The sequence below is a fragment of the Rattus norvegicus genome, chromosome 8 (assembly GCF_021556685.1).
Source record: "Rattus norvegicus strain SHRSP/BbbUtx chromosome 8, alternate assembly SHRSP_T2T, whole genome shotgun sequence".
Lineage (NCBI taxonomy): Eukaryota > Metazoa > Chordata > Mammalia > Rodentia > Muridae > Rattus > Rattus norvegicus.
In genome coordinates, this window is record NC_141541.1 from 73,590,145 (window position 1) to 73,610,747 (window position 20,603).

At 48.4% G+C, this 20,603-nt stretch overlaps 1 protein-coding gene and 1 pseudogene across 5 annotated transcripts; both read left to right on the forward strand.

Moving 5' to 3' along the window:
• Positions 1 to 1,158: 1,158 nt before the first annotated feature.
• Positions 1,159 to 19,995, forward strand: Ubap1l (ubiquitin associated protein 1-like). Of its 5 annotated transcripts, none has more exons than XM_087563881.1 (7): positions 4,864 to 5,799; positions 7,143 to 7,217; positions 8,573 to 8,813; positions 10,816 to 11,391; positions 13,890 to 14,099; positions 19,155 to 19,256; positions 19,574 to 19,995. In XM_087563881.1, the coding sequence occupies exons 3-7, from the start codon at positions 8,694 to 8,696 to the stop codon at positions 19,706 to 19,708; spliced, it is 1,143 nt and encodes a 380-aa protein (XP_087420007.1). In that variant the 5' UTR covers positions 4,864 to 5,799; positions 7,143 to 7,217; positions 8,573 to 8,693; the 3' UTR covers positions 19,709 to 19,995.
• Positions 9,723 to 9,796, forward strand: LOC148004208 (small nucleolar RNA U3; annotated as a pseudogene).
• Positions 19,996 to 20,603: the final 608 nt, after the last annotated feature.

Consider the following 20,603-nt stretch of genomic DNA (forward strand, 5'->3'; position numbering starts at 1 on the left):
CCTAACCCACAGGCCTGTGCTCCTTTTTGTTTGAACTCTGCACTTCCTGCTGTGAGAAGAGCTGCCGGGAGGAGCAGAGACTAAAGATGGAGTAGGAGTTTCCATGTCAGCCTTATCACTGGACACCAGCAATGATGGGTAGGAACTGGGGAGGCTCAGCCGCTGACTCAGAAAAGGAAGAGCCTTAGATGGAGAAAAGCTGTTCTCTACGCTCAGTGCCAGCAAGACTTTTATACAGCAAGCATTATTTTTGTTCAGTTTTCGTTTTCCAAGTTTCCTTGTGTACTGCCTGTCTGTGAGATGCAGTGGCACCAGCCACAGTTTCTTTCCAGGCTTAGAAAGATGCAGGCGAGTGCTTTACCCCTGACTACACCCCCAGCCTGGTTCTTAGTCTTTCCAGTCCACAGAATTTGGATCAATAATTTGTTGAGCCTTCAGCCCTTTGCCAATTCATTTTTTGTTTTTTTTTTTTGTTTTTTTCCACTTTTACCTAAATTCTCCTATCAAATGTGAATGAATGATAGAAAAATAAAATCCAAAGGTTAATCAGAAAGCTAATTTTTAACTTATCACATACTTTTTTTGTTGTTATTTTTTTTTTCGGAGCTGAGGACTGAACCCAGGGCCTTGCGCTTGCTAAGCAAGCGCTCTACCACTGAGCTAAATCCCCCAACCCCAACTTATCACATTCTTAATTTAAAAAAAAATATGTGACGTGTATGGATGCTTTGCCTGTATGTATGCCTTTGTACTACACGCATGCCTGGGCTCAACAGGCAAGAATAGAGAGCCAGCTCTCCTGGAGTTGGAGGAGGGTTCTGAGCCACCTTGTAGGTACTGGAGATCAAACCCTGCGTGCTCTGGAAGAGCAGCCAATGCTTACACCACTAAGCCACTGCTCCGGCCCTAGTTCAGTCATATTACACGAACAACATAAAACACATGCTCAGGACTTGTGTGAGACTCACAGGAAGAACTGGACAAATACAGGGAGAGTAGCAGGCCATTGGAGTAACACTAAGTATTACTCCAGCTGGAGTACCCGAGCTTGTGCTGTCTGAGAATTAGATGCAACAAGCCAACCAGTTTAATCACTCTAAACCCTTCCCGGTCTGCGTCCATGTGACTTTACAAAGCTTAGCTGGGATTACTCCAGCTGTTGTACGGCTCACGTCTTCATATTCTGTCCCAGAGAAGCCCTCCTGGGAATCACAAGGTAAGAACAAATTATGTCTTATTTCTAACTAGCTTCATTTTTTTTGAATGATACATTAAAAAAACAAACTTCTTTCAGCTGATTTATCATTCTGGTTCACTTTGTGAGTTAAGCTGAGTGAACTTTGTACTGTACGTTTTCGTATGTCTACACAGAAGTTCCCGATGTGCCACGCCTGGCTGCAGCTGAAGATTTTGTTTCCAAAGCAGATTCCATTTGCCTTTGGAATGCATTTGTTTATCATAATCTCTGAAGCAAAAAAATGAGGTGTTTGAGGCAGATGGCGTTAGACTTGTGTAACTGCACGTCAGCAGACAGTTGTTGACCTTATTCATGTGAAGATGAAGAAGCCAGGATTTGAGCTGTGTCCTTTGGAAGATGGCTTTTTGTTTTCCATTTTTCTGGGTACTGTAATTTAGGTGCTAAGAGGATAAGGAGTAGACAGGATTCCTGGCTTCCTGGTATTGATGGTTCTCCATCTTACTCCCTCAGACTAGCCTTGACTTCCTCATAGCTTGGCAGATAGAGCTCTTCGTTGTCACTATGATGGTGCTACAAAGGACATGCTGACACCTCCGTAGTCTCATCCCCCAGATATTTCATAAAAAGTGCCTGTGGATGCTAAAAAAATACCCCAAGACCCCACAAAGGACGTGGGCTAGAAGGAAGATACCCATTGATACAATTGTTTTGAGAACCTTGAAGGTTCTAAGTGGGAATTGTCTTCAGACATAGCACATTTAAATGAGATCGTATAAACTGTCCTGTAAGACAGACTGTCCTGTTACTGTCCTACCTGCATGTGTGTCCTGGTTCACTGAGTACACTGGGGACAGAGAGGATGGGCAGGGGGAGGTAGAAATGTACATCAGTTAGCAGAATCCTTGCCTAGCATGCATGAAGTCCTTCAATCCTTAGCACCCCATAAAACCAGATTCCCATGCTTAAGGGGTGAAGGCAGGAGTATCAGAAATTGAAGGCCTCCTCGGCTGTTTAGAAATTCAAGGATGGTCTGGAGGAACTGCCTTTAACATGATTCAGGAAGGTTCCTGGAGAAGGCTGCTGTAGGCAGGTGATGTTTCAGCTCTGGGGAAAATAAAAGCTTTTAAATAGTGTATGAGAGAAGAGACCCAAACGGAGACAGTATCAGGAGTAGCTGGCAGGGATGCTGTTGGGGCCAAGGGACCACTGCAAATGGAGGGCATTCGGGCTGGGGCTACATGGCTAAGAATTGAGCTATTGCAAATCTCCAGAAGTTTAATTTTTATTTGGAAAGCATCTGAGGGCTATGAAAAGAGGAAGGATTGGAGCTTAATTTTGCAGCTTGAAATGATCCTGCTTCTGGGTGTGGAACAAAAATACAGTAATAGTAATAGCACACAAGAATATGAACGGAAGTGAGTTGTGCCAGTGAGGTGTGCCACCAGCATGGTAGCCATGGACATAGGGTGACGTGCACACTCTTAAACTTCGAGGAGGATTTGAGATGGGAGGTGGTAAGAGTAAGTGTCTGAGTGAGTCGGCACCTGGATGGGTCATCATCATACCATGAGACAAAGCTCTGGGGAAGGGGGTTTATTTGGGGGAAGAAAGGTGAAATTCACTCGAGTTAGAAGCACTTGGAGGAGCTTTAGAGGCAGGTGAAGGGACAGAATGTGAGGGTTGCTGGCAGGTAATTGAAGCTCTAAGCAAGGATGCAGTCCTTTAGAAGACATCGGAGAGTCATTCTGTGAGACCCCATTCCAGTCCCCAGCCCCGTACCTAGATGTTGCCGGTGGACAGGCCTCAGCTGGGAATCTGAGAAGTGCTGGACTGTAGTTTTCGGAGTCATTGAAGCACGAATACCCCTGCTTTCCTTGTGCACCCCCACCCCCACCCCCACCCTACCCCAATACCTCAGGGCTTTCTCGGCCACCTAGTGTTTGGAGTCAGAACTCAAAATTCAGAATCCTCCCCAGGAGGACCCCAATCTACCCAAGAGTCTTGCTGCAGACTGCACACAGCATTTACATATTTGTGACCCATCACCCCATCCTGCAGGGTCTTGTATCTGCTTCCTGTTCCTTCTCCGGATGCCTGCTCTTGATTCTTTTCCAGCTCACAATTCATCCTCCTACCCTTTGATAGCCAGGCAAATCCGATCTGTTTCCTAAAGCTTTCCCAAGCCCCACAAGGACAAGGCCGCCCCTCCCTCCCAGAGGCACTCCTCGGTGCATCGTTAAATGTTCTAACTAGCTCTGAGTTCACCCTGGCCCCTTGCTGTTCTTCAGAAAGAGATAGATCCTCAGAATCTTCAAACTAGAAGCCCATTCAGGACTGTGCAGAAAACAGTTGTTAGGGATGCAGATGTCAAGTGGAAGATGAGGAGAGAGGGATTGTTTTGTCTGTATCTCAAGTGGACAAGATTTTACACTTGAGCCTCAATAGAAGCTGGACCCGTCTCTGTAATTCAAGATTTCAGTGATAGCTGAGACTGAAAGCTAAATCTGACGATAGTAAAACCTGTGGAATTTTCCTGAGCCTCCTGTAACACCCTTTGACCTCACTGGTCCCCGTAACAATGAGCCAATCAAGCAGATTGTGGTGGTTACCCCAAGATTTGCTTGATCTCCCTCATAGAGGGGCATAGAGAGCTACCCGCTGAGGTGCAGGGATGTGAATTCCGGCATGAAGCGTTGAGTCCTAAAGGCAGGAAGACACTGATGAGAACAGACAGATGGGGGAGGAGATAGGGGAATTAAGGGCTTTAGCCACCTGCCATCACGTGACCTGTTTTTTGCTCCCAGATTACCCACCCTAGCTCTCCACAAGGCTGTCCAGCTAGGAACAGGATGACCGCCCAGTGACCCCAAGCAGCAGGGTTTTGTGTCGTCCTGTTGGTGATGACAGATTAATGTGTGGAACCAGAGCCACACCCTGGTCCAGGCTCCTACTGTTTGCAAACTGTCAGGCTATATATGATCAGGTTACTTTGTACTTACTTTGAGGTTAAATCCATGTGAAAGAGGTTGGTTTTTGTTGTTGTTGTTGTTGTTGTTGTTTTGTTTTTTTTGCTTTGTTTTGTCGCTGTTTTGTTTTGCTTTTTTCCAAAACAGTGAACTCCTTGCATTACTAAACCAAGGGCGAATACTATACAATGCCATCCAAAAGCTAAGTGATATGTAGATGAGTTTTTAATTCTAGGATTTCAGCCTTGGTAGATACTATGGACCAGTACTGACCACTTCCTTACATGCATGGAGGACTAGGACTTCTAACTTTAATCCAGTTTATCAGTATTGTCTTCATCGCTAGTATTTTTCTTTGTGTGTATTTATATACACGTGATACTGGACAATTGACCAAGGGCTTCTTGTCTGCTAAGCAAGCACTCTGCCACTGAGCTCTTGCGCTCTATAGCCCCAGCCCTTCTCTTACCTTTACGTAGAATATCACTAAATTGCCCAGGCTAGACTTAACCTCATTCTAAAGCCCAGGTAGGCATTGAACTTGTGATGCTCCTGCTTCTCTCAGACTTCTGAGTAGCTGGGATCATAGACCTATGCCACCCAGACCTCTGTATCCTTGGTCTTTTTGTAAACTTCTTTCCAAAGCAGCCCCAAACTCCCATTTGCATAACCACTCAGCCATTTCATAACCACTCAGCCATTTCATAACCACTCAGCCATTGCATAAGCACTCAGGATCTGCTGTTCCTGCACAACCCGGATGGAACCGTGAACTCTGGAGACAGAGTCATCTGTGCTGCTCTCATCTACAAGGACTACACTCTCACCCCAATGTGCCCATCTACGAGGGTTGTGCTCTAACCCACACCATCCTGCATATGAACCTGGCTGTCTTAGACCTGAAAGATTACCCCATGAAGATCTTGACTGAGCATGGCTACAGCTTTTGCCACAGCCGAAAGGGAAGTTGTCCATGACATCGAGGAGAAGCCGGGCTATGTCATCCCGGACTTGGAACAAGAGCCAGCCATTGCTGCATCCTCCTCCTCCCTGGAGAAGAGCTACTAGCTACCCTACAACCAGGCCATCACTATTGGCAAAAAGCAGTTCCATTGCGTCCAGGCATTCTTCCAGCTTTCCTTCCTGGCTATGAAATCTGGCGACATCCAGAAAACTGTCATTTTCATTGTAAAGTGTGATGCCGACATCTGTAAAGGCCTCCATGCCAACTAGTGATGTCGGTGGCACCACCATGTACCCAGGTATCATCAGCAAGGTGCAGGAGATCACTGCTCTGGCTCCCAGCTCTGAGAAGATGGAGGTCATTGCTTCTCTGAGCACAGGTACCCTGGATTGGCAGCCGCATCCCGACCTTGCTGTTTACTGTCCAGCCAATGTGGCTGGACAAGCAGAAGAACAATGAATCCGGCTGCTTCACCACCCACCGACAGTGCTCTGGGTACAACTTTTCTCAACAAAACCTAACCTGTGCAGGAAAACAAACATAAGACAACATCGGCATGGCTTTGTGTTTTGTTTTAATTTTTGTTTTGTTTTGTTCTGGTGCTGTTGACTCAGGGTTTAAAAACTGCAACAGCGAAGGCGACCGCGGTTGGTTGGACCAGCATCCTCGAGGTTGTACTCTGTGGCTGAACATTGATTGTACATTTTTGTTTAATAATTCCAATGAGATGCTTGTTACAGGAAGTCCTTCCCCCTACTCTAGAAAGGAAGATGGCTCAGTCCGTGCCGAGTTCATGAAAGGGAAGTGACAGTATTGCTTTTGCATAAATTATACTCATTGCAGATTTTAAAAAAATGTTTCTGCCTTAATACTTTTTAATTTTTGTTTTTATTTTCAAATATTCAGTCATCATGGTTTCCGTTTTTGTTCCCCCAGCTTGAGACATGTGAAGGCTTTGGTCTCCCTGGGCGTGGGCTGAGATGGTAACGCAGCCAAAGGCTTACCTGTGCTCAGTTTTCAGATCGGTTTAATAAAGTGAACGACTTACAAACACTCAGAAGGATCTGTTCTAGAATAGAAAGATGACCCACCTGTTGGGAGCCCTTGCTGCTCTTTGAATGGACCTGGTTTAGTTCCCAGCACCTACACATGGTGGCTTACAACTGTGACACAGTTCCAGGACATCTGAGGTCCTCTCCTAGTCTCTAAAAGCACAGGGCACAACATGCAGGCAGGCAAAACATTCCAAATTTAAAAGAGAAATATTTGTTTATCCCAACACGATGGCATATACTCTTTAAGCTTCATTGTCTTGTCTTTGCCGTTTACATCTAGAACTGTAGGGTTGAAGTTAGCACATGAGGTGAGGGAGAAGCCAGTGATTCCCAGTCCTGAGGTTCTTTCATGCGGAGCAAGGGACACTACCATTGCACTATGTCTTCAGGCCCAAGACGGATATTATGTTGACTCAGAACATTTATTGAAAAGTCTTTTCTACTGTTCTACAGAGCAAAATATCTCATTAGTCAAGGGTCTGTATTGTGTGATCTGCCTCTGCACTATTCACTCTTCTGCTGCCTGTGAAGGGACTTGGGTCACCTGCCACCCACGGTTGGTTGGTTGGTTGGTTGGTTGGTTGGTTGGTTGGTTGGTTGGGGGATATTAGTGTTTGCTTGTTTGTTGTTTTGGTTTGTTTGCTTGTTTTTTAGCTTTTGAAAAAAGGGTCTTACTATGTAGCCCTGACTGCTTGGCCCTCACTTCTAGAACGGGCTAGCTTGGACTCACAGATACTCTCCAAATTCTGTCTCCCAGTGGTAGAGTTCGGGTTCTCCATCTGTCTCTCTTGGTATGCCTCTTTCCCATATCTCTGCCCTCTTGCATTCTTTCCTTAAGATTGCCTGGTGCTAGGGAGATGGCTCAGTGCTTACAAGCACTTTCTGTGCGTACAGAGGCCAACAGTTAGGCTCCAAACCCCGTGTCCAGCAGCTCTCAACTGCCTGCATCTCCACCCCAGGCGATCCAGCACTCTCTGGGAAACTGTGCACAGGATCCCAGGAATCAGCTGCATTCATGCAGATATACATACAAGGTAAAAGAAACTGTCCTGGCTTTTCTTGGTTCTTTGTATCCCATTTAATTTTAGAATTAGCATGCCAAGTTACACCAAAACTGTGATAGAATTTTGATCCTTGGGATCTGTACATTAGTTTGCAGAGAATTATATATTGAAGTTGATCATTTTCGACCAGAGTATGTTCCTCCATTTAATCTAATAGGTTTTAGTTTTCTTTTTCTTTTTTTTTTTTTTTTTTTTTTTGGTTCTTTTTTTCGGAGCTGGGGACCGAACCCAGGGCCTTGTGCTTCCTAGGCAAGTGCTCTAGTTTTTAGTTTTCTATGTAGAGGCCTTACATATACTGTGTTAGATTAAGTCCTGTTGGTGGCTATAATATCAGTAAATACCAGTTGTCTATCTTTTAATAAGTCACTCTTTGATCAATTTATTTATTTATTTATTTATTTATTTATTTATTTATTTATTTAGGTTTTTCAAGGCAGGGTTTCTCTGTGTAACAGCCCTGGCTGGCCAGGAACTCTCTTTGTAGATCAGGCTGCCTGTGAACTCACAGAGATGCCTGCCTCCCCCTCAAAGTGCGGGGGGGGGGGGGGGGCGGATTAGAGGTGTGGGCCACCAGGCCCTGCTTCTTTAATTACATTTTAAAAATGCTTTTACATGGCTTGTTGTTTGCATATAGGGAAAAGTTACTTTGTATGTCGACTGTGTATCCAGTGTCCTTTCCAAATCGTGTTACTAATTCGAAGAGTTCTGTTCATAAGATTCCTTTGGACTTGGCTCTAATAACTGTGTCATCTACAAATAACAGTTGTTTTCCTTCTTTCCAATCTGTTTCTGTATTAGCTTTCTCCCTTCTTGCACAAGCTAGCATCTGGTGACATGCTAAACAGAAGAGCTGGTAGTCTGATACCTTGCTTCACCGCCAGCCCTAAGAACATCTTTCATTATTTACTGTGGAATGGAGTGTTTGCTGTAATTGGTTAGATTCCTCAGTTGAGGAAGTTGCCTTTTAGCCTATAGAGATGTATACTTTTTTGTTGTTGTTGTTCTTTAAAAATCTATTATTTCATTATTATATATATGCACGTGCATATACATTGTAGCATTTATGCGGAGGTTGGGGGACAACTTGCAGAAGAACGCCCCAGGTTTGAATTACCAAACCAGGAAAATAATTGAAAAATAATCTCGTAATGTTTTAAGTAAGTTTATAGTTTTCTATTGGGCCCTATTCATAGCTATCTTGGGGTGCATGCAGCCTGTGGGCCCGGCTTGGACATGCCTGATAATGTAACTTAGACATAAAACAGCTCTGGGTTTTACTCATTTCTTCTCTGAACAACACTGGCTGCTACATCTTTTCCTTCCAGCTGTGAGGGCCACCGCATTAGGAGAGTGTGGCCTGAGCCCAGTTCTGAGAACCCGACACGCTCTCCCTGCCATCTGGCTACTTGCTCAGCCCTTCTGAGACTGTCACCATTCTCTGGCAGAATGAATGCCCTCGATGGTGTCCCCTTCAAGGTGCCCAAGGGCTTTGTGATGGACACAGAGCCCCACCCTGTGCCTGAGCTCAGTGTCCGGGACTGTAGAGAACTCCTACTGGGCACGATGGTAAGTGGATTTGAGTGTCTAGCTTTGTCCTTGGATCTGATGTCTGAGGCTGAGCCCCTGGGGCCTGTCTCTTGATTGTAAAGGGAAGCTTGGGTTGCTTTCCAATAGTCCGGGCAATTTGAATATAAGTCACTAGGTTCCGTGGAGAAGGCTGGTGTCTGGACAATGAGGTTGTTTACCCAGGTCAGCTGAGAGCTGTGTGAGCCACCTGTGGGAACTGCTTGTGACTGCCAGCATACTCCAGTTCGTCCTCTCTTCTCATCAGCTGTTAGAGTCCCTCTTGATAAGACTATCTCCAGAATCCTCTGTTAAAAGTACAAACAGGGGCTGGAGGGATGGCTCAGCGGTTAAGAGCACTGACTGCTCTTCCAGAGGTCCTGAGTTCAAATCCCAGCAACCACATGGTGGCTCACAACCATCTGTAATGGGATCTGATGCCCTCTTCTGGTGTGTCTGAAGACAGCTACAGTATATTCATATGCATGAAATAAATAAATAAATCTTTTTAAAAAAAGTACAAACAGCTAGCTGGGTGCACACCTTTAATCCTAGCACCCGGGAGGCAGAGGCAGGTAGAGCCTGGTCTACAGATCAAGTTCCAGGACAGCCAGGGCTACCTAGAAAGACCCTATCCAAAAACAGTGCAAGTAGCTCTGCGGGCACATCACGGGGCGGTTAGGAGTCCACAGCCAGAGCGAGCACACTGCTGGAGGCTCAAAAGAGTCTCGTGCTCTGCCGGGTTGGTACCACAGGCAACTTCAGGACAAAAACGACTTAACTTTCCATGGAGTCAAGTCTAGGGGAGAAATATGTTGCATTTTTACTAAAACATGGGGCTGCAGCTGTGGCTAAAGTGGAATAGTTACCCATAGTATCACAGAGTAGACACAGATTTAAAAGTTAAGATTCAAGACTATACTTTCAGGGATCATTTCTATAGTTCGTTACTAAAAGTTAAGATTCCCAGGAACTTTGAAGTTGGTCTGGTGCTCCCGTGCGTGGTAGCATGTGCTACTCAATCCAAGCACTGAGGAGGCTGAGGCCGGAAGAGCCTGGGTTCCCATGCAGCCTGGGCTACGTAGTGAACACACGTCAAAACCAAAACAGGAATAAAAAGCGGTTCAGCTCTTACCAGGTTTGCTCATGAGAAACCTGAGGTCCAGAGAATGAAGATTTATTCAGTAATTGCTGGTGGGTTTTGTCTGTTTGTTTTTGGAGGTTTGTTTTGTTTTGTTGTTGTTGTTGTAGACAGGGCTTCAGGTAGCCTAGGATGGTCTTAAGTCACTGTGTGGTCAAGAAGAATCTTGAATTCCCTGATTTCCTGCCTCTACTTCTCAAGGGCTGAGCTCACAGGTGTGCACAGCCATACCCAGTCTGTGTGGTGCTGGGGTTGGAACCCAGAGCTTTCTGTATGCTAAGCAAGCCCTCTGCTGTCGAAACTAAGGCCCCAGGCGGATGCAAGAGTGTTTTGAGGTAGCTGTTGCTCAGTGACATGTTGGATGATGAATGATTTTATTTGTGTGTGTGTGTGTGTGTGTGTGTGTGTGTGTGTGTTCAATTTTCTGTGCGTGGGTGTTTTGCCTGCATGGTATGTATGTGTGAGAGTGTCAGATACCCTGGAGCTGGAGTTACAGAAAGTTGTGAGCTGACACATGGGTGCTGGGAATTTAAACCAGGGTCCTTTGGAAGAGCAACCAGTGCTCTTAACCGCTGAACCATCTCTCCAGCCCCGAGTGGAGGATTTTTATATATATTAGCATTTACTCTGATTACTTTATTAATTATCACTTGATTTGTCCGTCATGCCAAGGTTTACCACTAATTTGTTATGATGTCCATTGGCCCCAGAATTATCTCTAAGGGAAGGTGGGAGTGGTCTCTGAGGATACCTAAAGTTTAGAGCCAGGAAATTTCCCCAACTGACAATTGAACAGGGTCCCCAAGCTATGCCTCATGGCCGTGGCTTGCCACAGCTGAGCCTCATGTCCTGGACTCTCTGCAGTATGACTTCAGCCTGGAAAAGAAGGCTCTCTTCTGGGTGGAAGCAGCTGTCCGAGGATCTTGCCCCCATCAGTGCAATGACCTGGGGATTGCATCAGCCCCTCCAGCCTGGTTCCTGCTGGTGAATCCAAACTACAGTCAGGTGCCTGCACCTGCGGAAATCAGAGACCCAGAGACTGGACAGCAAGAACCTCCTGAGGAGGAGGACGAGGAGGAGGAAGAAACAGAAGAGAAGAGGGACGAGGAAGAGGCCTCCTCTACCAGCGAGGAAGGGATGGACTCCAGCAGCCCTCAGCCCGGTTCCCCTACAAGCCATCGTCGCTGCTCCCTGGATGTGCTTCGAAACATGAGGTCTGAGCTGGCTGATGCCAGGCGACGGCTCTCGGAGAGCAGACTAGCCACAAGTCCTCGAGCCCTCCTGCACCGCTTCCGAGCCCACCGCACGCTGAGCCTGAGCGCCAGCCCAGCTCCAACCCCTGGCCCAGCACTTCAGCCCCCCAACGTCTCCGAGCTGCCCCCACGACCCTCCACTGCTGGCGCCATGCCTCCATTGCGGAGCCACAAGCCTACAGTAGCTGTAAGAACTCTCCTCCAAGGCCACAGGCCCCAAGCCAAGTTAAGGGTCCCCAATCTAGGGCCCGTTTCCTCCCTACAGTGCTCCCTTCTCACCTGCTCTCACCGGGCCCTGTCGTCCTTCCTGCAGCCTAGTATATTCTATCCAGAGGCTCCCTTGATTTCACACAGGGGCACACATCACAACGATTAATAACCTCCATCTTTCTCTTGCAATGTAATATGAATTCTTTTAGTTGAAGGGTGGGATAACATTATTTTTCTTTTTTTTTTTTTTTCTTTTTTGGAGCTGGGGACCGAACCCAGAGCCTTGCGCTTGCTAGGCGAGCGCTCTACCACTGAGCTAAATCCCCAACCCCTCATTATTTTTGTTTCCTGCACCTAGCAGTAGACCTCACAGGCAGGGGGCGCTCAATGGATGCCTGTTGAAGACTCAGATCTAAGGTTTCTTGCTGAGAAGCCTGGAGAAGCTGGAGGCTCAGTCAAAAAAGATTCAGTTGCTTCCCACCAGACACCCATAGGAAAAAGAGGATTGGTCAAAAGGATGTGGAGAGAAGCCCAGGCTTGGCTATGAGATCAGTTTTTGACAGACAGGGCTGAAGACAGACAGGGCTAGGAAGACCAGGGTAGAGGGAGTACATAGTCAGTTCCCAGGAAAGAAGTGAGCCCAGAATCCAGAGAAACCTAAGCGTGGGCAGCTCAGGTGTATATATACAATTTTGTATATATATTTTCCTTTTAAGTGAAATCCCGCTCCACTCCCACCCCAATGAGTACATTTCAGAGTCTGCAAGCCCTGGCACCAGGAAGATTGAGGTAGATCCAGACTGGCAGCAGAATGTGGTGGCTCTGAGATGGCTTTGTGCCCCACAGTTAGAAACTGAGTTGCTACAGAGTAAGACCAAGGAGAAATTAAACCCAAAAGACAGAGTCTAGGAAGTCTGGCTGAGTCGCTAGACCACCCTGTGCCATGGTCTCTACTTACATATGGGTCAGCGTGACAAAGGAGGGCTTTGAGAGCTGGACAGATGCCAGGTATTGATGCCAGAATGGCTCTTTTCTGATTATGATCAACTTAATTTTTTTTTTTTTTGGTTCTTTTTTTCGGAGCTGGGGACCGAACCCAGGGATGATCAACTTAATTAGCAGAACATGGTGGCACACACTTGTAGTCGGAGCAACTCGGGAGACTGAAGCCTAAGGATTGCCAATGTGAGGCCAGCCTTCGCTATGTGGCTACTTTAAGGCTACATAGTTATAAAACAAGACATTGTCTAAAACAGTTAACTTGAGGAACACTGGTGGGGCAGAGCTGGGGCAGGAGGATGAGGCATAAGGAAACCCAGGCAGACTTCAGCTAAGTCTTTCAAAGACAAGTGATGGCACTGCTCAGATCTGAGTGCTCCCCAACTTAGAGTGGAAAGGAGGGGGTCATCGCAGAGCATCCCCTGTGATGTGGTAGCAGTGGGAAGTTCATAGCTCCAAGCGTGCACCAGGACCCCAAGGGCAAGGTTTTCCCTCAGGGGAGGGGAGAGGTCTGATGGTGTGCCACCAATGACCTGCTAGTTTGATTCTTAGTCATAGTGCCAGTCAAACACAGGAACTCTTCAAGCTACCTTTGGTAGTGTAGCATTTGCCTGAGAACTCTACATGCCAAGTTCTGTCATTGGGCTTAGCTTAACCAAACTGCAAGAGAGTGTGGCTAGGGAGACAGTTCCTCTCACTAAGTTACTGGATATGGCGGCCTCAAGGTGGGTTCACATCACAAATGGGTACTGGGTTGGATCACTGCCTTCTCTGGACCTGGCTTCAATCTGTAAATTCTGTAATTGCATATTCTCTCTCTCTCTCTCTCTCCCCCCCTCCCCCAGACAGAATCTTATGTAGCCCAGGTTGACCTCAAACTTGCTGTGTAATGGTAGCTGAGGATAACTTTGAACTTTTTATCCTCTTGCATCTGGGGTTACAGGTTTACACTGCCAAGCTCTGTGTACTGAACCCAGGACCTTGTGAGTTCTAGGCAAGCATGCTACCCTCTGAGCTATACACTTTGTCTGTCTTTTGGTCTTTCTTCCTCATCTGGCCTCTCACTATGCTACCGAGGCTCAACTTGAATTCCCGGAGTCAAGCAATCCCCCTGCCTCAGCTCCCAAGTAGCTATGACTACAGGCGTGTACCACCACACCCCGACTACCTATCGTATTTCATTGGCAGCATTGCAAGGCCGAAGGGAGACAGTAGTTCTTGCTGACAGCTTCTGCATACTGGGCCCTCTGCTAATTAATCACCATGCTCACGCTCTGATTTATGCCTCCTAGCAGTCTGACGAGGTCGTTCTAAGATGGGTCTGTTGACATCTGAGAAAGGGAACAGAAAGTGAGAACCAGGGCCTGCAGGACCCAACGCTCTCCACAGTGGGCAGAAAGTAGGACGCATCTTCAGATGTTCAGCCATACTGTGACCTCCTGTGCTTACTGACATGCCATCTTGTCTGTATTTCAGTCCCTCAGCCCATACACCTGCTTGCCACCTCTTAGGGAGACACCCCAGCCCCTCGCCTCCTGTAGACTGCATCCTGATTCAGCACCTGACCTGCTGTCTGCCCTGACCAAAGAGGAGCAAGACCTCATCAGGCCAGTGGTCGCCTTGGGCTATCCCCTGGGAAGGGCCATCGTGGCACTGCAGAAGACAGGGAGGCAGAGCCTGAGCCAGGTGAGTGGGCCCAGGGCTGAGGGGCTGCATGCTACAGCCAGGAAAGGTGACCTGTGTCCTCTCTTGCAGTGCTGGAGGTCAGCACAGGGCCTTGCGCGTAGTAGGCCAACTCTCCACCACTGATCCAGAGGCTCTGCCCTTGCTTCAACTTTAGAGGTAGAACCTCAACTTGGCCCAAATTGCCAAGCTAGTGATCGAATTTTTAGGCCTCATTGTTCTCTCCTCCACAGGACTTCCCCAGAAATCCCTATGGCCATTTAAGGCTCTCCATAGTCGAACCCCTATCCTAGTCCTTCCAAATGGAGCCTGAAGCTTTAGGCAGGCAAGACCTCTCTAGAACTGTCTAATAGGACAATCTCTAAGAGAGAGAGAGAGAGAGAGAGAGAGAGAGAGAGAGAGCATGTGCATGTGCATGTGCTTGAGTGTGTGCAAATACGTGTAAAGGCCACACATAAATAAGTCAGCCTCAGGTATCTCCCTCAGATACTGTCACATCCTTTTAGATAGTCTCTTACCTCTATGTGATATTTGCTGACTCAGTTAGGACGGCTGCCTCAGTCCAGTCCATTTCTTCAGAAAACTAGGCCAGTTCATTCCAAGAGTATAAGAACAAAGCTTCAAGGTCACCTGGGTCTAGCCTTCAAATTGTTCAGTTATTTCCAACTCATAGACCAGTCCAGACTTAAAGGGTAGAAGAGGACTCTGCCTTGTGGTTGGAAAGTTTACAAAAGAACCTTAACCATTGTCAGCCTACCACAGAGAAGGTTTCCTGAGTGTTCCACACACCGAGGTGGACATCAAGGCTAGGGGAGCTCTGACTCTGAGATAACCAGGGCTTCTGTTACAGGACAATACAGGGTGCTACCTAACCAGCCTAGCTGTGGGAGGATGAGAGGCAGGCTCCTGGGACTCAGGAAAGAAAAAGAAAAGTGGGGGCCAATTAGGGGTACATTGAAGCCTAGGTCAGAACTTTGATACATGACCTAATACACAAAAGGGCCTTGTGAGAGGACTGTGACCAGGGATGGGCTGTGTCAGTGAATGCCACTCCCTTAACCCACACTTAACTCCCTTAACCTCCCAGTGTGCCAGCTCCACTCTACACCATTTTCTAAACATCGGGATTCTTTGTAGTTGGGAAGCTGACCCCAAGGCAGGTAATGATTCCTCACCTCCTTCTGTAATGGAGAATTAGTTAATTGGTTCCCGGCGTGTTGTACACACGCATTGCACCCACCCAAGAGCTCTGGATTCACAAATGACACACACACACACACACCCACACACACACACACACACACACCCAGGCCAGCTAATTTTGATATGCCTTGACTAGTTCGATGGCTGGGTACTTCTAAACCTCTCCAGCGCTAGCACACACTTCCCTCTGGTATCCCTGAGTTACCATCTTTTAAAATCTACATTTCATCTCTGCTGCCCCAGACTTAATCAGGGAAGTGATTAAGAGCCACTTTCCTGGATTCTTACATGATGGTGGGCATTTAAGTCTACTCTCTTTTCTTCCCCATCACGGGAATTATCCTCTCCTCTTCCTTTCTCCCTTGGTCCATTGCCCACGCCCCCCACCCCTGCACTCCATCCCCACCCCTGATATCTGAAAGTCCTCCTCTGCCTCCCTGCCCAGCCATTGGCTGTATGACAATTCTTTATTACCAGTCAAAGCCAGCAGGGGTGGGGGTGGGGGAGGGGGTGGTAAGGGATCCTCAGGTCTGGAGCTGAATTAAGACAAAGCATTAGAACCAATTTGGATTGACACCCCCACCCCCACCCCCCTGCCCCTTGAAAGATGTTTTATTTAGTAAGTCCCTTCTGTCCTAGATAAATAACAGATGGCCCACAAGAGAGGACATTGGCTTATGGGGACTTAGAGAAATGTGGAAACAAGTGTAGGCATTGCTCACTCTCCTTCCCTCCCTCCCCTCTCTCTCCCCTTCCCTCCCTTCCCAGCCTTGATGTGTCCTGTGCAGCCTGGAGGACAAGCATGAGTGACACAGGAGGCTGTTCATGGGCCAAGTGCAGGTCCACTAAGGGATACTAGATAAACCAGGCTCCCTTTGAGGGTTTCTTTGAGGAGTATATGTTTGGAATCAGTAACTCCTGGGACTTTATCCTGGGGCCTGAGGTGACATCCTTATCCACCTTGAGCCTGAGGCAAGCCTGGGGGCTTCTATAGTCCCACAGGCCCGGAAGCCAACCGACTGAGCAGTACAAGCCCCCAGGCCTGGTTCCCAGGGAACCATCAGTGGATCTGCAGATGGTCCTGACAAGGAGTTTGGCATGGCATATGGGGAGTCAGCTCTTTGGTGAGCCTGTGATTTGCAGACTTGGCTGCACTTTAGAATCTCCTGGAAGGGCAGCCGTAAGACTCAGCAGATGGAGGAGAAACCCGGAGAACCTGGGCTGGTAAAGGTGGGCGGAGAATTGACTCAGAAGTTGCCCCCTGGTGTCCACACATAGCGTTCATGTGTTCTTCCCCCTTCGCCACACATCATCCAGACACAATTAATAATAAATAAAGCATTCTTGAGACACGGTCTCTTGGCTGGTAAAAACTTGCTATGCTACCAGGCTGGCCCGGAACTCAGAGATCCTCCCGCCTGTTTCCCAGTGCTAGGATTAAAGGCATGGGCTACATACACAGCTCTGAGTAAATGCTTTTTAAAGTTAAAATCACCCAGAGAATTGTGCTGGGTGGTGGTGCACACATTTAATCCTAGCACGCAGGAGGCACAGGCAGGTCTTAGTTCGAGGCCAGCCTGGTCTACAGAGTAAGTTCCAGGATAGCCAGGGAGACAGAGAGAAACCTTGTCTCAAATGAAACAAAACAAATAAACAAACAAACCACCTGGAGAGACTTAAGATTGTCCCCCAAGTCCAGGCTCTGTCCCAAACCAGTCACGAAGCTCTCTGCTGGTGAGACCCTATCAGTAGTGTTCAAAGCTCCCTGAGTAGTGACAAGCACCAAGGCTGAGAACGTGTGCTGTGAAGGAGCATTCACCATCTGTCCCCTGTCCCCCTCCCTGTCTGGAGGTGACAGTTTCTCCCTAGTCCCTGTCTACTGTCATGCCAGCTCAGATCCCCTCCTGCAGCTCTCGGCAGCTGGTCAGAGTGACAGAGAGGCTCTGAGAGTTCAGTGATATGGAGCCTCGTTCTAAGGCTCTTTGACAAGCCCTCGGCTCTGCCAGTCCCTCCATGCCCTCAGCTGTGAGGGATTGGGGTGTATGGCTTTCACATGCGCTCAGAGCCAGGTCTGGGCGTCCCACAGTTCCTCTCTCAGGAGATCAGGCTCCCTTCGTGCTTCCCCAGCCATTTGGCCTCCAGGTCCGGGCTGCCTGCTCTTAGCCGCTGCTTGCTGAAGCTCCCTGTGCTGGGAAGACCAAGAGCTCCAAGAGTTTGAAAACCACATGGCTAGACAGTCTGTGCCCCAGCCCGCTCTGAAGGTCAGCAGAAACCCGACCTACTCCTTCCCAGCCACACACATGGTTCTCACAGCCTAGAGCCTTGGGCTGGCACCTGTCCCCTGATGTGATTTGCCCAGCCCTGGCATAGCCTCCCGTGTCTGGTTTATCTCCTCCACTAAGCTGTGAGTTCCTTGACTGTTGTTCTTAATTCGTTTTATGAACATGGTGCATTCTTTGTGCTCCTTTGCCTCCCCTGCTGGTGCAGTGCTGACTGACTAACCTCCCACTGTGGGACGGAAGTGACTGGACATAAATACAGGATGAAGCAGTGCGAGTGGCACTGGGTGGGCGGAGCCTAAGAGCCCCAGGGATGGCCCAGTAAAGACAGAGTTTGCAGAGGCCTCCTAGGAGGAGAACAGGGCCTGCCTTGGATGGGGAGTTGGACAGAGGCCTGGAGAAAATGAGGAAGCTGAGACTGTGAGCAGGCCAGAGTAGGTTAAAGGGGGCACATTTGTTTGGGAGACAGGGTTTCATATGGCCAGGCTGGCTTCAAACTCACTATGTAGCTAAGAGTGATCTTTAACTTAAATTATTAGTGTGTGTGTATGTTGTATTTGTGTAAACGTGTGTGCAAACGCAGACACTAATGAGTGCATGAGAGACCAGAGAAAATGTCCTGGTCTGTCATTCTCTGCTCCATTCCCTTGAGACAAGATCTCCCACTGAATCCAGGGCTAGGCTGGCAGCCTCCCAGCTCCCGGCATTCTGCTTTGCCTCTACAATGCTGGTATGTGGCAACATCCAGATTTTTATGTGTGGGGGGGGGGCTGGGCACTTGAACTTGGGTCCTCACATTATGATACAAGCCCTCTGACCCACGGAGCCAGCTCCTCAGCCTTGACCTTGAACTTCTGAACCTCCCCAGTGCACCATCGTCCCCAGTTACATGCTGGGGACTGGACCTCATACACAATAGGCAAGCACTCCACCAACGTAACTACCTTAAGGCAATGCTTAGTTTTTCATTGTCTGTGTTTTGAGTCAGGTCATGCTATATTACTGGCGAGCCTCAAGCTTCCAGTAGGAAGGCTAGCCTGGACCTAATGAGCCTCAAGTGATGCTACTTACCCTGAAGGCAAGAGAAGCCCTGCCCCCATGATGGAATCAGGGAGTGATTAGAACAGGTTTTCAGGGAGAAGTGCTCCAGGAGAAACTTCCTGGCGCTTCCCTCCCCAGCTCTAGTGCAGACTGTGGCCCGGTGTGTGTGGGGCTGAGGAGGGTGCATAGAGATAGGCGAGGAGGTTCTTTTTTGCATTTAGGCGCTCCTCTGAGAAGGATGGCTAAGCTGATGGAAGGATATGTGGTGGCTGAGGTGAGGTTGAGTTACTTGCTTAAAGCCTGTCCCGGACCCCACTTAGGCTCTGTGAACATATGAACAGCCCTTTTCTTGGATTCTCTCCCTCAACTTGGAACATTTATTGAGGACCTGCTCTCAAAGGAAGCCTGTTCTGAGTCTGTTGGCTTCCTCTTACCTGTGACGGGTTGTCCAGTATGCATGGCCTTAGTGAGACCCTCGGGTGGTTCCCCAGCATACCCCTGACACTCCTCTTACTGTCTGTCTTCTTTGGCCCAGTTTCTCGGCTACCTCAGTGCCTGTGAAAGGCTGCTGCGGCAGGGCTACGATGAGGCACTGGTGGACGAGGCCATGGAGATGTTCCAGTTCTCCGAGCATCAGGTCAGCTGGGCCTCCCCCTTGGTCTCTAGGGAATGGAAGCATGGGGTGCAGGGGTGCAGTGCCCCCAGAGCAGCGTGTGGACTGGTCAGAAGAGAACGGGCCTGCTCACACTGGGGAGAAAGCACTGACTTAGAGAAGCACCTTCTTTCTCCATGTCCCCAGAGGAAGAGGAAGATGCCAGGCAGTGGCCAGCGTCAGGCTTCCTTAGTGAAGGGAGTGCAGTTTTCTGGGATGGTTGGAGGGTCTGTAGGCACCGGAGACGGGGATACTCAGGACTGAGGCCCAGTGATAAAGTACCCTTTGTGCCTCCTCTTCAGGCAGGGGAGTTCCTGAGGCTCTGGCAGCAGTTCAGTGACATGGGCTTCCAGCAAGACCGTATCAAGGAGGTGCTGTTGGTCCACGGCAACCAGCGTGAACAAGCCCTGGAGGAGCTGGTAGCCTGTGCCCAGTGACAAGCCAGGACGCTGTTTGATGCATGACTGACAGTGAGGTCAGTCCTGCCACCCATCCCAGCTGTATCATTAAAAGATAATGCTGCTGGTGGTGGTGGCACACACCTTTAGTCCTAGCACTGGAGCTGCAGAGGCAGGCGGATCTCTGAGTTCAAGGCCATCCTGGTCTACACAGTGAGTTCCAGGACAGCCAGGGTTGCATAGAGAAACCCCGTCTTAAGAAAACCAAACACAGTAATCATAATAAATGAAATAAAATAAAATAAACAAAACCTAACAAGACCAAACTCAGGTGTGGTGTCACATGCCTTTAATCCCATCACTGGGGGGGGGGGGGAGCAGAGACAGATAGATTCTTGAATTCAAGTTTAGCCTGGTCTATAGAATTACAGGAGAGCCATCGCTACACAGAGAAAACTTATCTCGAAAAACAAAGCAAAAGCAGCAATGTTAGCAGCAAAACTGCTAGGTCTAACAAAGCATCGCATGCTCACCGTGCAGCTCAGAGAGGCCTAGGTACCCGTAGATCTCAAACAGCCGCCTCCCACTTTCTAGAGGCAGCGGGGAGAGTGTGGTGGGGTTGAGAAGGTTGGAGTTGCTTCTAGCCTGCGTTTAAGAGACCTCCGGGGACTAAGGGGACCAAACTGTGGAGTGGCCTGTGACTCAGGCAAGCAGAGGTCAGAGGCCAAAGGGCTAGTGCCCTGCCTCTGACCCAAAGTTCTTGGGTTCATTCTCTCTCATTTTCTTTGGTCTGTAAATCAAGCTGGAGCCCGGGTCTGTGGAAAACCCAAGGAGAGTGCCCTTGTCTGTCAGGGCTTCACTGCCCTGTTCAGCTGTGAACTGAGGACCTCTGTAAGCTGAACAGCAAGTTAGGGACAGTTACCCAGGGCTCCTG